The sequence below is a fragment of the Cervus canadensis genome, chromosome 2, assembly GCF_019320065.1.
Source record: "Cervus canadensis isolate Bull #8, Minnesota chromosome 2, ASM1932006v1, whole genome shotgun sequence".
In the NCBI taxonomy this organism is placed as follows: domain Eukaryota; kingdom Metazoa; phylum Chordata; class Mammalia; order Artiodactyla; family Cervidae; genus Cervus; species Cervus canadensis.
The window spans coordinates 15,692,501-15,706,628 of record NC_057387.1 but is presented as its reverse complement, the minus strand read 5'-3'; the positions used below and the strand labels follow the sequence as shown (position 1 = coordinate 15,706,628).

Sequence of the window (14,128 nt, the reverse complement as noted above, 5' to 3'; positions counted from 1 at the left end):
CAGGAGCAGGAGCTTGGACTTGGTAGCATTATTTTTGTTAGATAGGATAATGACATTAGGTATGGAAAATTTTGCATTTTTTAAAAGATACACAGTAAGTATACAGGAGTGGAATGAGATGATGTCCAGGATTTATTTGAAAATGCTTCAGCAAAGGGAAGACTGAGGGAAGATGAGCCCAGCAGGGGGAACAGAGAGCCGGAAGGGCCAGTGACTGGCAAAGGCCACGGCGAGGAGGGAGGAGCTGGAGGCGGGCGGAGACACTGCCTGGGACCATGTCCTGGCGGGGACAGCACCTCTGACGGAGTGTGGGGAGGCAGGGGGAGAGGGCCTGTCGGGGTGCGGCGACATCAGGGCGGTGTCAGGGCTCCTGTGCACAGGTGGTGGGCTGGAGCCGCCTCGACCCACTTTCTGCCCAGCTCTGCTCATGGACCGCCTATCGGGTGTTCACAAAAGGGGGAGAAGGATGCAGATCAGAGTCGAGGGAGGTCTGGGCATGACTTTGCAAGGCTGGCTGGCTCTCCTTTCATCTTCCCCTTACCCCGTGTTGACAGGAAGTGCCACCTGCTCTGGCTTTGGGCACCCAGAGGGGATCATGCACAGCTCCTGCCCTGGTGGAGCTCACGGTCAGGTGGGGGAGATGCCCGGGAAACCCGAAATGAGGAGTCAGCGGGTGACAGTGCCGGCGATAGAATAGACAGGGATCTTGAAAAGTTTTCTATCTGCTGTATCAAATGACCACAAAAGTCACGGCTTCCAACAACACCAATTTACCCTCTTAGGCTCTGAAGTCGGACTTCAGACACGGGTCCCACGGGCTAAGAGCCAGATGTTCTCAGGGCCGCATTCCTATTGGAGGCTTCAGAGGAGACTCCATTCCTGCCTTTTCTGGTTTCTAGAGGTCATCCACATTCTTTGGCTATCTGATCCCTTGTCTCCAACAACAGCTCGGCCCCCTCTCCCCTCAAGTGACTCTGACCTTTCCTTATGACTTCTGCTGGCCTCTTCCACTGCTAAAGACCCACAGGCTCATCCAGGGTAATCTTCTTCTTTTAAAGTCAGATGACTGGCCATGCAGTGCAGCCAAAAAAAAAAAAAAAAGGCCATTTGGACCTTTATTCCTGGGACAGCACCTCCTAACCTGGGGCTCGGGGTGTATGCAAATGTAAGTTTCCTTGGAAGTTGGGGGAAGCTTTCACCAAATCTCAAAGGGTCCTGGCACCAATAGAAAGTTAACTCCTATCTTGAGGGTTACAAAAAGAAGTGCTTGGAATGTCACTGACTGCAGTCACTTTGGAAAACAGCTTGACAGGTCCTCAAAATGCAGAGTTACCGTATGACCCCGAAATTCCATTCCTAGGCATGGACCTGAGAGAACTGAGAACACGTCTCTACACAAACTGTACATGAATGCTCACAGCAGCATTATTGATAATACCCAGAAAGTGGAAACAGTCCAAATGTCCGTCATCTAGTGAATGGATAAACAAACTGTGGTAGAGCCATACAATGAAGAATGTTCAGCCATAAAAAGGAATGAAGTACTAACACGTGTCTGCAACGTGAAGGAAACTTGAAAACATCATGCTCAGTGACATAAGCCATACACACACAAAAAAACACATGTAGTATGAGCCCACTTATAAGAGGTATCCTGAATAGCAAAGACAGAAAGTAGAGTGGTTGCCTGCAGGGAAGGCATGGGAGAGAGGTGGATGGGAGTGACTGTTAATGGGTGCACTATTTCTTTTGGAAGTGATGAAAATGTTTTAAAATATATTCTGGTGATGGTTGTGCAACTCTGTAAAATATACTAAAGGTATCGAATTATACAGATTAAGATGGATGGACTTTAAGCTCTATAAACTCTCTCAAGCTGATCTCTTATTTTTATGTTTTTAATGTGTATTATTTATCTGCCTGTGCTGGGTCTTCGTCAGTTGCGGCATGCAAACTTTTACCTGTGGCCTGTGGGATCTAGTTCCCCTAGAGAGGGATGGAACCTGGGCTTCCTGCCTTGGAAGCACAGAGTCGTAGCCACTGGACCACCAGGGAAGTCCCCAGACTGTTTTTAAAAAGGAGGAGGAGTGGAACTGGGCCCTTAAAGTGCAAAGCCTTTCATTTGATCATCACAACCCTGAAAAGCAGGGCTTGCTCTTCCTCCCACATGACAGGTGGGGTATCTCAGAGGTGAGGGATACCAGCCCAAAGCGAGATGGCGGGGGAAGGACAGAGTTTGTGCTTGAACCCAGGTCTTCTGTATTGATGCTGGTTCTTTGTCTTGTGGGCCCCATTGGTGAGTTCAGAGGTGACAAGGTAGATGCAGGAGATAAGGAGACATCCTGTTAGTAGGTACTGGAGCCAGGTCTTGATAGCAGGAAAACCGGATAGAGAGGCAAGACCAAAGACTGCAAATGCTGATCTGGGCCACACACTATCCTAAGTCCTTGCCTCACTTAATCCTCCCAGTCATGGGGGGAGGTGGTTTCTATCACATCCACCCCCATTTTTATCAAAGAAACAGGTTCAAGAGGGAAAGTAAAAGTGTCAGTCACTTAGTCCTTTCTGACTGTTTGCGACCCCATGGACTGTAGCCCCCCAGGCTCCTCTGTCCACGGGGTTCCTCAGGCAAGAACACTGGAGTGGATAGCTATTCTCTTCTCCAAGGGGATCTTCCCCACCCAGGGGTCTCCTGGATTGCAGGCAGATTCTTTACCATCTAAGCCACCAGGTAAAGCCTCCTACAAATGATACAATTTATCAGTTACTTGAACCACATCTTTCTGGCACCTCAGGGATCCAGGCTGTGCTGACTCAGTAAGCCACTCCAGAGAAAGAGTGAGAACCTGAATTGGAGGCTCCAAGACAGAGAGATGCAGGGCTGGTGAGGAAGGCCCAGGGGGAAGCTGCAGGCTCTCTTCCCACAGTCTCCTTTATGGGTAGCTCAGGCTCAGTCATCCACCCTGGACTGCTGGTCTCGGAGGAGGAGGAGGAGGTTGAGCCGGGAGAGGCAGTGTTGGGTGAGTTGATTCTGAAAATGCTTTTGCATGAGGCAGGGAGCCAGGGAGGAGGCTGAACATGTCAGAGAGAAGACCAGCAATGGGAGCTTGTGCTGAAGAGATGAGGGGCACAGCCTGAGCTGGGTAAAGCCAAGGAGAAAGAGTAAGGGGCAGGGGACTCGGTCTGGGGCCAGACTGGCTGGAGCTTCTAGGGCCAGAAGCCTGGCTGCTTGTGGCCTTGTGTTCTGCCCCAGTTGCTTTTGGAGGGCAGAGGATGCAGTTTAGGTGAAGGGGGTCCTACAGAAATAAGTAAGTCTGAAAATTAGGGCCTTCTCCTCTGGTGAAAAGGCAATGCCCCCCTCCTTCTTGCCTGTTTAGATGGTCAGTCCGGCAAGAGGAGAGGGCCCAGGCTGCCTTCTTCTCTTTCAGATTGGGCAGTGGAGGCTGGGTCCTCACCCCCGCCTGCCAGTGCCTCCCGTCACCAGGGCCCCAATCCATTGTCCCAACAAGTGTGGGGAGAACAGCTTTGGAAAGTGACACTGTGAATGGTGAGGGGGCTGCTACGGCCAAGACCAAACCAATGGATGAGTTCCCTTACAGGCCTGGCTCAGCACCTGGACAGTGATTCCTCTAGGAGGGCGGGGGCTCTGCACCCCTACCCAGGACGCCCACATCAGACTCCAGGCCTCCCAGTTCTGGCCCTGGATCCCCAGAGTTTGGCTTAGGGGAAACAGATGCCTCCCCCACCAGGCGAACTTCACTCATTCAATCCATGTTTGGGAAGGAGTAAGGTAGGTCTGAGGCTGGGAAAGGGACAGGTTTGACCCCAACTTTGCCCTCCTCTCATTGGCCTCCACCCCGCCCCCCATCCCTGCTCCAACTGTCTTACTGTCTGGGTCCTGGCCCTGGGAGGAGGGGACGCTGGGGGTGCGGGTGGGGAGGGGATTCAGGCTGAAAGCAGAGAGAGACCCAGCTCCAGGGAAGACAGCAGCCTCCAACCTTTACCCCAGACTTCGGCCCTCTGGACCCTGGGCCCCCATACTGAGCTCCCTCAAGTGCATGTGTGGGGAATGCCCACAGCCCAGGGGACCCCAGGCTGAAGGCAGAAGACCAGAGCTGCCTGGGGAGCAGCCCAGGACTGAGGGGGCCAAACCTGTGGGGACATGGGCCCAGGGCTGCTGCTGCTGCTGGTGGTGCTGCTCCAAGACTGGGGTAAGGGTCGGGGCCTGCAGGACATGGAGGGAGAAGGAAGAGGAGGGCAGGGGGGAGAAGCCGGGGAAGGCCGGGTGAGAGAGGCGGATGGGAAGATAAGGGGGAAGACACTGGGATGGGAAAGCCAAGGGCAAAACGGGGGCAGGGGGTGCGGGGCACCAAGGTGATGAGAGCAGAGGTGCTGAAAAGCCTTGGAGGGAAGTGGGAAGGACAGGCACACGCCTGTAGGGAAGAGCTAGGTGGAGGGAGGGTCTCGGAGAGCAGGCTTTGGCTGCAGTCTGGGGGCGCCAGGAGGCAGGAGAGCTGAGGGAACGCAGGCTAGGGGGGGCTGTGGACCAGAGGGTCTTGGAGGAGCAGGGGCCAGGAGGTTTCCCCACCGATGGCCAAGGCTGGCTGAGCCCTAGGCCTGGGGGCTCTTCCCCTCAAAGGCTGCCCATCTGCTGGGCAGGTTCCTGCTCAGCCTGGAAGGCTGAGTCATTGCATCCTCGGGTGTTCGTGTAGGGTGGACTGTGCATGTGGGTTCACAGCTCTGAGCTTGCATTTCTAGGCCTGCAACATTGGTGTCTGCTGTGGCGTGCTTGTGCATTTGTGACTTTGAGTCTGTAGGGATGTCTTCATGTGAGAGTCCTCTGTGAGAGGACAGTTCTGGGATGGAAGCAGTGTCCAGGTCTGTGAGGCTGGGCTTTCGGTTCAGGTGTGAGTGAATATGTGTGTGAGTGAATATGTGGGTGTGAGTGAATATGTGAGTGAGTGAATGTGAGTGTGAGTGAATATGTGGGTGTGAGTGAATACGTGGGTGTGAGTGAATATGTGAGTGAGTGAATATGTGAGTGTGCTCCTCCCCCACTCAGGGGCTGGGATCTCGGCAGTGGGAAAAGAGAGCAAGGAATCCCGGGAAGCTGACCCTGCAGGCAGATGGGCAGATGGGCCAGTGCAGGAGAGAGGGGGTGACGCTCCTGGGGAGCACAGTGCCCACGCCTGGGCCCCTGACCTCGCCACTGTGCCCGCCCCGCACCCTCCCTGTTGCCAGGGTCCGGCTGAAAGAGGCCATCGACTGCAGCGGCCCAGCTGGACAGTGGCAGCCCTGCTCCTTGGACTGGACTGCCAGGCCCTCCTCATGTGCTTCCCCAAGGCCCCCCCCCAAGTAAAGTCCTGCCTCCCTACCCCTCACCCAGGCCGAGAGGGCTCAAAACTGAGGGGAGGTGGTGGGCTACAGGAGGCTGGTGTGCCCAGGCCTGGCTGGCTGTCCCCACGGGTCCCGTTGCAGGCTCTGAGCTGGCCTTTGTGCGGGAGCGCCCGCTGGTGCTGCCCGGCCAGGTGGAGCGTGAGCCGCCTGTGTCCATTTTCTGGCAGTGGGACAGACTGGCCCTGACCAACGCCAGCAGCACCACCCTGATGCCCAACGGCTCCCTGCATCTGGCCGCCTGCCCTCTCACTGGAGCCTCCCCTCCCGTGCCCACGAGTCCCACTGTGTGGCCCAGAACTGCCTGGTGCTCGTGGGCCCAGATGCAACTGGCAAGTAAGTGACTGGGCTGCTCCTGTGAGGGTTAGGGGGGACGAGTGCACAGGGGTACCCACAGATGGCGCCCACAGGGCACAGAATTGCCCAGGGTGGCCTGGGCAGTGTTGACTTGGCCATTAGACACAGTATGCGCTGAGGGCCCTTTCAGGGGATCACAAACCTGTTTTAACTATAATTTCTTTAAAACCAGAAGAAAAAATGAATAACGAATTTATAATAGTGAGTTGTTATTTTATAGTTCTGGATTATATTTGTGTTGATACCAATGCAAATGTAAATCATAATTTTAAATGTCATGAAGGTGAAGTGCTCATGGCCTCCAGAGACCACAGATGCAATACTGCAGGGGTGCAAAGAAGCAGTCAGTGGGGAGTGGCAACTGTGGGCACGGAGGGGAAGCTGGGGCTCTGGGACAGAGTTGCTGGCGGCGGAGGTGGCGGCCAGCTGTCCAGGTGCTCAGGTGGTCCCTGTGTCCTAGGCCTGTCATGCTTCTGTCAACATCCAGAGTCTGTCAAGGAGGAGCCGGGTGGAGTCACCTGCTCCCAGTGCATGACCCGGGGAGGGCCTGAGCCTTCCAGTTCCTGGGAACACAACGGCATGACCTTGAGTACCGCTGAGCAGAGGCGAGCACCAGGAAGGAGCGTGGCGGGCTGACAGGCTGGGGGCCACCGCCCAGCCAGGGACCCCGGTGGCATCCTCCGCATCACTCGCGTGAGCCAGGCTGACCTGGGCACATACTGCTCATAATGTGGCCAATGCTCGCCACAGCCAGGATGTGCGGCTGATGCTGAAAGGGAAGCGAGGACCAGGGGGATCAGAGCGGGCACTGGGCGGAGGAGGGTGTGGGAGCTGGCGCCACAGGGAGCGGGTGTGGCTGATGTGGTTGCATGTGGTACAGATACTTTGAGCGCTGGCTACATATAAGGACCGTGCTGGGTGTGGGAATACAGAAGTAAGCAGGTGGAAGAGGCTCAGTCAGTCCATCAGGCTTCCCAGAGCTGGCAACTGAGTAGACAGGGAAGTGCTGTGGGAACCCAGGGCAGAGGCCTCTAAGCCAGCCTTGGGCTATGGGCAAGGGCTGGTAAGGGGCCTTGAGAGAAAGCTATACCAAGCTGAGGGTAGAAGGGTGAGCGGAGAGGCAGGCCAAGGTCAGGAAGATGGAGAGGGTGGCACTGCTTCAGTAAAAGCACAAGGGTTAGAATAGTGCAGTTCATGCAGGCAATTCCACGTTGCTGGACCAGAGAATGGGGAGAATTCAAGGTAACAAAAAATGGGTGTAGGAAAGGTAGGTGATGCCCATCGTGAAAAGGAGTTTGGACTTGATCCAGAGTAGTGGGAGCCCTTTTGATGGGTTTAGGGGCTCCTGTGACTCGGCTGGGAGTGGATGCTTGGGTACACTTGTGTTTGTGCATGGTGTGCTCAGATGTGTCTGCATGTGTGTTTGTGTGCACGCGTATACACACATTTGCGTGTTTCCTCCTTTGGGTGAAAATAGCCTTTTACCTGAGATGAAATGCCCAAAATGACCCGAAATACAGGCCACGTGGGGTGGGAGAGTTTTGTGCCCAAAATGAGGGTTGCAGCAGAACCTATGCAGAGATGATACCCAGTGGGAAACAGGTAAGACTCCGGCCACAGCGTGAAGCCGAGGCCGCCAGAGTGTGCGGGGAAAGCGTGCCTGAATTACCCGCTAGGGGGCCCCCGCAGCACAGATAACAGGTGAACCTTGGGCAAGCCTCAAGGCAAAATTCTACCAAAAGATGCTTAATTTTTAGACTGAAGCCCGAAAGAGGAAGGGGACATCTGTGGTGTCTCTTATCTGGAGCTGGCTTAGAAACTGAAAGCAAAGAGTGGGGATCAGGGGCTCCTCCCTGAGAGCAGAGGGAAGCTGGGGTGAGGTTCCTGTGGCTTTCCACTTCCTGTTCCCATCGGCCATCCCAGGCATGAGGGCAGGGCAGGATGCCAGGCTTCCATGATGATCAGTGCTCCTGGCCAAGTGACTAGGCAGGCACGGGTCCTCCATCCTGCTGGCCGCAGAGGCAGGGGACTGAATGGCCAGAGAGCTTTAGGCAGATGACAAGCAGGTGCTTTTTGGGCACAGAGGATCAGCCGGTGACTGAGTTACATGATAGCCTACATTTCACAGAAGAAGCTGGGATCAGTGTAGACATTCCCCCAGGGACAGGAGACAGGAGCTGGGTACTGAGGCCCCAGCCATCCACTCCGTGGGGCGTGCGTTACCCTGGGCAGGCACCAGGGACACGGGATTTCCCGGACTTTCAAGGAGCTCACAGTGCCCGGAGGGAATGCTATCAGCAGTGCCTCCAAGACCCAGGATTGCGTTCCACTTCTGCCAGGCCCTCTGGGGTTGAACAAGTCACTTGCTCTCTCTGGCACTGTTTTCTCATCTGTGAACTTGGAGAAGTAAAAGCACTGGCCCCACAGGCTTGTAGTAAGGATTAAAGGGGACGGTGCATGGGGGGGGTCACAGTATAAAGCCTGGCATGCAGAGGCGTTCAGCCAGGGATGGATGTCACATAGACCAGCTCTGCCCCACTAGATGGCCTGACCAGGTGGAACATCGCCTCCTCGACCAAGACCAGGACATTTCAAGACAGTCCACAGCTGGATCTAGAGCTTTGGGCGGCAAACTGAGGAGTGCCTGGTCCGAAGTAGACTCTCAATATGTGGCGGTGGGCTGAATGGAGAATGGGTGAAATACTGTGCTAGACCTTGAGCCAGATTTAAAGATGTGTAGACTTTATAGCAGTCCTTGAGGAGCTTTTTTAAAAATTATATTTGGCTATGCTGGGTTTTCGTTGCTCTCCTCTAGTGGTGGTGAGCGGGGGCTAATCTCCAGTGCAGTGCACAGACTTCTCGTGGTGGCGGGTTCTCTTGCTGCAGAGCATAGGCTCTGGAGTGTTCAGGTTTCAATAGTTTTGGCATGTGGGCTCAGTAGTTGCAGCTCCTAGGCTCTAGGGCACAGGCTCACTAGTCATGGAGCATGGCCTTAGTTGCTCTGCAGCACGTGGGATCTTCCCAGACCAGGGGTCAAACCCAAGTCCCCTGCATTGGGAGGTGGATTTTCTGCCAGCTGAGTCACCGGTGTGTGTGTGTGTGTGTGTGTGTGTGTGTGTGTGTGAGCTCGGTCAGGTCTGACTCTTTGCAACCCCATGGGCTGTAGCCTGCCAGGCTCCTCTGTCCATGGAATTTTCCAGGCAAGAATATTAGAGAGGGTTGCCATTTCCTACTCCAGGGGATCTTCTTGACCCAGGGATCAAACCCACATTTTTTGCATCTCCTGCATTGGCAGGCAGATTTTTTTTTTTTTTACCACTAGCACCACCAGGGAAGCCCAGAAACTTTGAGAGATGTAACTTTGTCTGAGAAGTTTTTCTGTTTTTGTCATGCTATGGCTTGTGGGATCCTAGTTCCCCAACCAGGGATCAAATTCAGGTCCCCCCTGCAGTGGTAGCACAGAATTCTAACCCATGGATTGCCAGGGAATTCCTAAATTTTTAATAAAGGACATTTATGAAAAGGTTAAATAAATATGTGTTACAAAATCTCATAAAATAAAAAGTTGCAAAACAAGAATGGGGTGACAGGATGAAGACAAAGGCCTGTTGCCTTGCTGTTCACACCTGTGCTCCCAGTGTGAGAATAACAGCACCTCACACAAGGCAGCCCCCAGTGACGACGCGCTGATTCACTTAATAAGATGGGAGAGGGTGCCAGAAAATGAAGATGCTGTTAGACCCAAGAGCAGTGTACTTCAGAAAACGTTTGCATCCCTTTGAGCAGCTGAGACATGCTCACTTGGCACCGGGGCCTGGCTCTCTTTCTAAGGGAAGGGTCTCCTGCCAGTTTTGTGGGTGACTTAGGGAAGGGGACTAGGTCCCTGGGTACCCGCCATTACCTCCCTACCTGGTCAGTTCATGTTCTGACACTGCTGCAGGCCCTCCAGGGGCACTCTGTGCTGGTGGGGGTCCTGCTGACACCCTTTCCTCCCTCCACCCCTCCAGTTTAACTTGGGGCCTGCTTAGTACCCTGAAGCGGCTTAGCTCTGACGTAGGCCGACCTCAGAGGTACTGCAGGTTTGGTGCCAGACTAGAGTGACTGTCATAATAAAGCGAGTCTTGTGAATTGTTTGGCTTTCTGGTTCATATAAAAATCATGTTTAAAAAAAAAATCATGTTTATACTGTATCCTATTAAATAGCATTATGTATAAAACAATGTACATACCTCATATAAAAAAGTTGATTTCTAAAATTGCTAACCATCATCTGATAATGCAGGGTTGCCACAAGCTTTTGATTTGTTTAAAAAACATAAAAACCACCTCAGTATCTGTGAAGCGCAATAAAATGAAGTATACCTCTATTTGTGGGATTCACTAGTAAAGAACTCACCTGCAATGCAGGAGCCTCAGGAGGACATGGGTTCGATCCCTGGGTCAGGAAGGTCCCCTGGAGGAGGGCACAGCAACCCACTCCAATACTCTTGCCTGGAGAATCCCATGGACAGAGAAGCCTGGCAGGTATGGTCCACAGAGTTGCAGAGTTGGACATGGCTGAAGTGACTTAGTGCGCACACAGGTACACACACACTTCTATTTACTGCCACAGGACCTTGGGCAAGTAATTTCCTTTATATGTAATCTAGGAGTAAAATGGCAACACCTCTGGGGTCTGGTCACTTGAGGATTAGAAGGGGCCTCTGGGAGCGGAAGTGTGTCCTGGGTTCAAGGGGAGAGTTCTGTTTCCTGATCCTTCAGTTTTCTGTTTCTGCCGCTCAGTGGGATCCCCACAGCTGCCGCAGGAGCCAGAGATCCTGTCTGGGGCTCAGAACCCGAGGGTGCAGTGCTGGAATGCATTGCCGCAGGCCACCCACAGCCACTGGTCTGGAGCTACCTGGGTGTGTAGCCGTCCCGCCCCGTCCCGCCTTCCGGAGACCCCAGCACTTTGCACCATCCCAGCTCTGACCAGTTGTCTCCCCGCAGGTGGCTGGCTGCTCCATCAGTGTAGAGGGCATCCAAGTCCTGGGCCCTGGGAACCTCATGATCTCTGAAGTGTTGGTCCAGCACTCGAGCGTCTACGCCTGCGCAGTCAGTCAATCAGCTCGGAACTCAGATCCGACGAGAGCACAGGGCATCCTGCTTGTGCAGGGTGAGCCCCAAGGGCCAGCTAGGGAGTGTCCTGGGTCACCTCACCCTCCACGGGAACCTGGATGAGGAGAGGAGCGGGAGGAGGGTGAGAGGCCAGACCTCACGGCACCTCCCACCTGCCATCACCTGCCTGGCTCCCTCCGAGTTTGTCCACTGGCCACAGTCCTTGTCCAAGCCTCCAGGCAGCAGCACCATCTTCATCTGTGTAGCCCAGGGTGTCCCTGAGCCCTGGCTGGTCTGGCTGAAGAACGGGAAAGGGTTGAGTCCTGGGGATGACATTCGGCTAACCTACAACAACAGGTACCCGAGGTACGCCTGTTCCACCCCCTCCACTCTGCCTGACTGCTGAGGTCCCCTCAGCTGCCCCAGGCATCCACCACCTATATACAACACTCTCTTCCTACATTTACTGCCTACAACCCTTGCAGCTAACTCCACCCACAGAAGGCTCTGCCCAGCCTGCTCCATACAAGCGACACCTGCATATGGGTGGTGGGTCCTTCTGCTTCTGGGCTGGTCCATGGGTCTTGCCACTCCACCAGGGCAGGGGACTCGGAGGGAAGGAGCCCCAGTGGTTGTGTTTGCTTTTCCCTGGTGCAGATATCTGCAGAGGACAAGGCCATCTACCAATACACGGCAGAGAACAGTGCAGGCTCCAACCAGGCCAGTGCCTGCCTGGCTGTGACGATATCCAGAGCCATCCCGTTCCCACGGGCCTGCCCGCGGCGGCGGCGGCGGCTCTCTCCACCTCTGCCGTTTGAGTGTCCCGGGAACCACTGTCCCCCAGTGGGGACTCATCAGCTTTGTGTCGCACCTCTGGCCAGTGGGAGGTGGGTGTGAGTGGATGGGCAGGAGTCCCTGGTCAAGTTTCTCTTACTCTTAGTGATGCCCAGACCTGCCTGGACCTCTGATACTTCCTTTTGCTCTTCAGCCCCCTTCTTATCCTCAGCCTTTCTCATCCTGGCTCCTGCAGCCCCCACTCCCTTCTCTCCTCGAAGACCTAGCTGGGGCTCTGTGCCCACTTTGTGGTGGTGGGGGATGGTTGTAGTAAGGGAGAGGGATGCTGGTTGCCAAGCTTCTCTGCTTCTCAAAGCCAGCTGGTCCAGAGCTCCAAGAGGCCGGGGGCAAAGGCACCTTTTGAGCACGTCTTCTCCAACCTGGAGCCTGCCACGGTCTATTCCATCCATGTGCGGGCCTACTCAGCAGAGGGTGCCAGCCAGGACTCGGCCTCCAGCCACGCTTCCAGCATGGGCGGCAGTGAGCAACAGCTTCTCCAGCTCTGTAGAGCCCCTGGCCTCGGGCAAACAGAACTGCCAACCAGCTCATCTCGTTTCCTCTGCAGCCCCTGCTGCCCTCGGCTTCCCCACCAAAGCGCTCAACGTCACCTCTGTGCAGGCCTCGTGGGAGCTGCCACTCCAGCTGGGGTCTATCCAAGGCTTCAATCTCTTTCACCGCAAGCTGCCTGCTGCCCGTTTTGAAGGGCCCCTGCTTCTGGCTAGCACTGTCAGTTCCTTTCTCTACACAGATCTGGGTGAGGCCCTCTCTGAGATCCAGCTCCAGGCCTTCAGTGGCCATGGGGATGGCAAGCACAGTTCCCATGTTGTCTCTCGGCACATGTGCCCCTGGCCACCCCCGGTGAGTGGGATCTGGTAGCAGGGTGGCAGGCCTGGGTCCAAGCAGGCCCTTACCATAGGACCTGCGGCCGCCATCTTCGAGGAGGAGGAGGGGCTGAGCTTTGCCTCCACCTTGGTCCTCTGACAGACGGCACTGTATCCAGAGTCCGAGGCTGGGCGCTCTTGCAGCCAGGATGAGAGCAGCTCGCCGCCTGGGGTTGTGGTGGGCATACACGTGGGCCTGGCTGCCCTCATCATCTGCCTCCTCTGTCTCCTCCTGGGCTGGAGACACAGATAAGGGCCAGGATGGCTATGTGGAGAACTGCTAGGAAGACAGTCTGCACTACGGCGGCATAGGTCCAAAGAGCGGGGAAGGGCTTTTATCCATGACTATGCTGTTTTACAAATGAGGAGACTGAGGCAGCGAGGGAGGGCCAGTTCTTCTCAGTTGTGTGGTACTAGGAGCGGGAGGAGGCCTGGTGGCTGCATGAAACAGGGCAGAGAGCACGGGGGCTCCCAAGGCAAAGGACAGCGGCGAAAGGGGGCCAGAGCTGGATTCCTGCGACTCCGCACAAGGAAGGGTCTGGCTTCTCCTGTCTCTGGGGTGCGCAGAACAGGACGAAAGGCTGGGGCTGATGGATGCTAAGCCAGAGGGAAGCCCCAGACAGGTCATGGTACTCATCCTCTCCATCCGGGCAGCCTCTTCTGCAGACAGGAGTCACAGGAGTGCTGAGCAGTGCCTCAGACTGCCTGGGATGGAGCTGGGGGCTGCAGAAGCCAGGCTGCGAGTGGAGGGAAGCGGGGAAAACTGAACTCAATACCCAGGTGAGGGGGAGTCTAGTGAGGGGGACTGGGGAGGAAAGAGTGGTGTGCTTGAGGCCCCGCGTCTGAGGCCTGACCACCGCCTTCCCCCTCCTGTGACGGTGGAGCAGCCACCCTTAGCCTAGGGCCCTCCAAGCTGGCTCCCTCCCAGATGTCACTAACTGCAGCCCTAAGAACCTACTTCACCTTTCCCTGCCACCCTGGAGGCAGGAAGGAACCAAAGGTCCCCCAGCCTCTTCAGTGGAGAGGGGCAAGCCTGACCATAGGAAGAGAAAAGAGGACATGACTTCCGCTTCTCCCTTCTCCTCAAGCAAGGGGGGAATCTGTGTCCTCCCCAACACACCAGATAACTTAAAACTAAACCATGCTCAGGTGGGAATTCTCTCCGTTAATCCTCCCTCATACCCCACTGAACATATCCTCATGATCCAAAGGATCCATGATCCCCAAAGACAAATAGCTCTAAGAGTTCCCCCGAAGCGGGAAAGCGGGGCAAGGCACTCATCCTCCAACCTGAACCTCCTGTCTGAAACCTGTTTCTCCTGTGCCCAAGCTGGAGTCTGACCGGGACAGGCATCCTGCATTCCCGGTTGTTTAAAAAGGCAGGTGGGCAAAGGGGCTCCAGGTTCCTTGACATTTTGTTCCGACATCAGAAGCATTTCGGACATCTAAGCTCATGTGCACTGCTTCTCTCAGCAACCAAATGCCCCTCTCCACCTTTCCAGATCCAAAGCATTGGCCCCTTTTCAGGAGGCACCCCTCAACATTTTTCTGTTTTTGAAAGGAACTAT

The 14,128-nt window shown here is 55.1% G+C and overlaps 1 protein-coding gene across 1 annotated transcript; it reads left to right on the top strand.

Annotated features, from left to right (window-relative positions):
• The first annotated feature begins 4,162 nt into the window (after positions 1-4,162).
• Positions 4,163-12,813, top strand: LOC122426764 (immunoglobulin superfamily DCC subclass member 3-like). The gene is made up of 10 exons (XM_043445908.1): positions 4,163-4,211; positions 5,479-5,730; positions 6,239-6,340; positions 10,534-10,652; positions 10,738-10,842; positions 11,066-11,211; positions 11,445-11,732; positions 11,996-12,159; positions 12,245-12,537; positions 12,664-12,813. Exons 1-10 carry the CDS (start codon positions 4,163-4,165, stop codon positions 12,811-12,813), a joined length of 1,668 nt encoding a protein of 555 aa, XP_043301843.1.
• Positions 12,814-14,128: the final 1,315 nt, after the last annotated feature.

Excerpts from the sequence above, each read along its gene's own strand:
- LOC122426764 (XM_043445908.1), top strand. The coding sequence starts at position 4,163 with ATGGGCCCAGGGCTGCTGCTGCTGCTGGTGGTGCTGCTCCAAGACTGG. Across the intron at positions 6,341-10,533 it reads ACACAACGGCATGACCTTGA|TGGGATCCCCACAGCTGCCG; the intron begins GTACCGCTGAGC and ends TCTGCCGCTCAG. Across the intron at positions 10,653-10,737 it reads ACTGGTCTGGAGCTACCTGG|GTGGCTGGCTGCTCCATCAG; the intron begins GTGTGTAGCCGT and ends GTCTCCCCGCAG.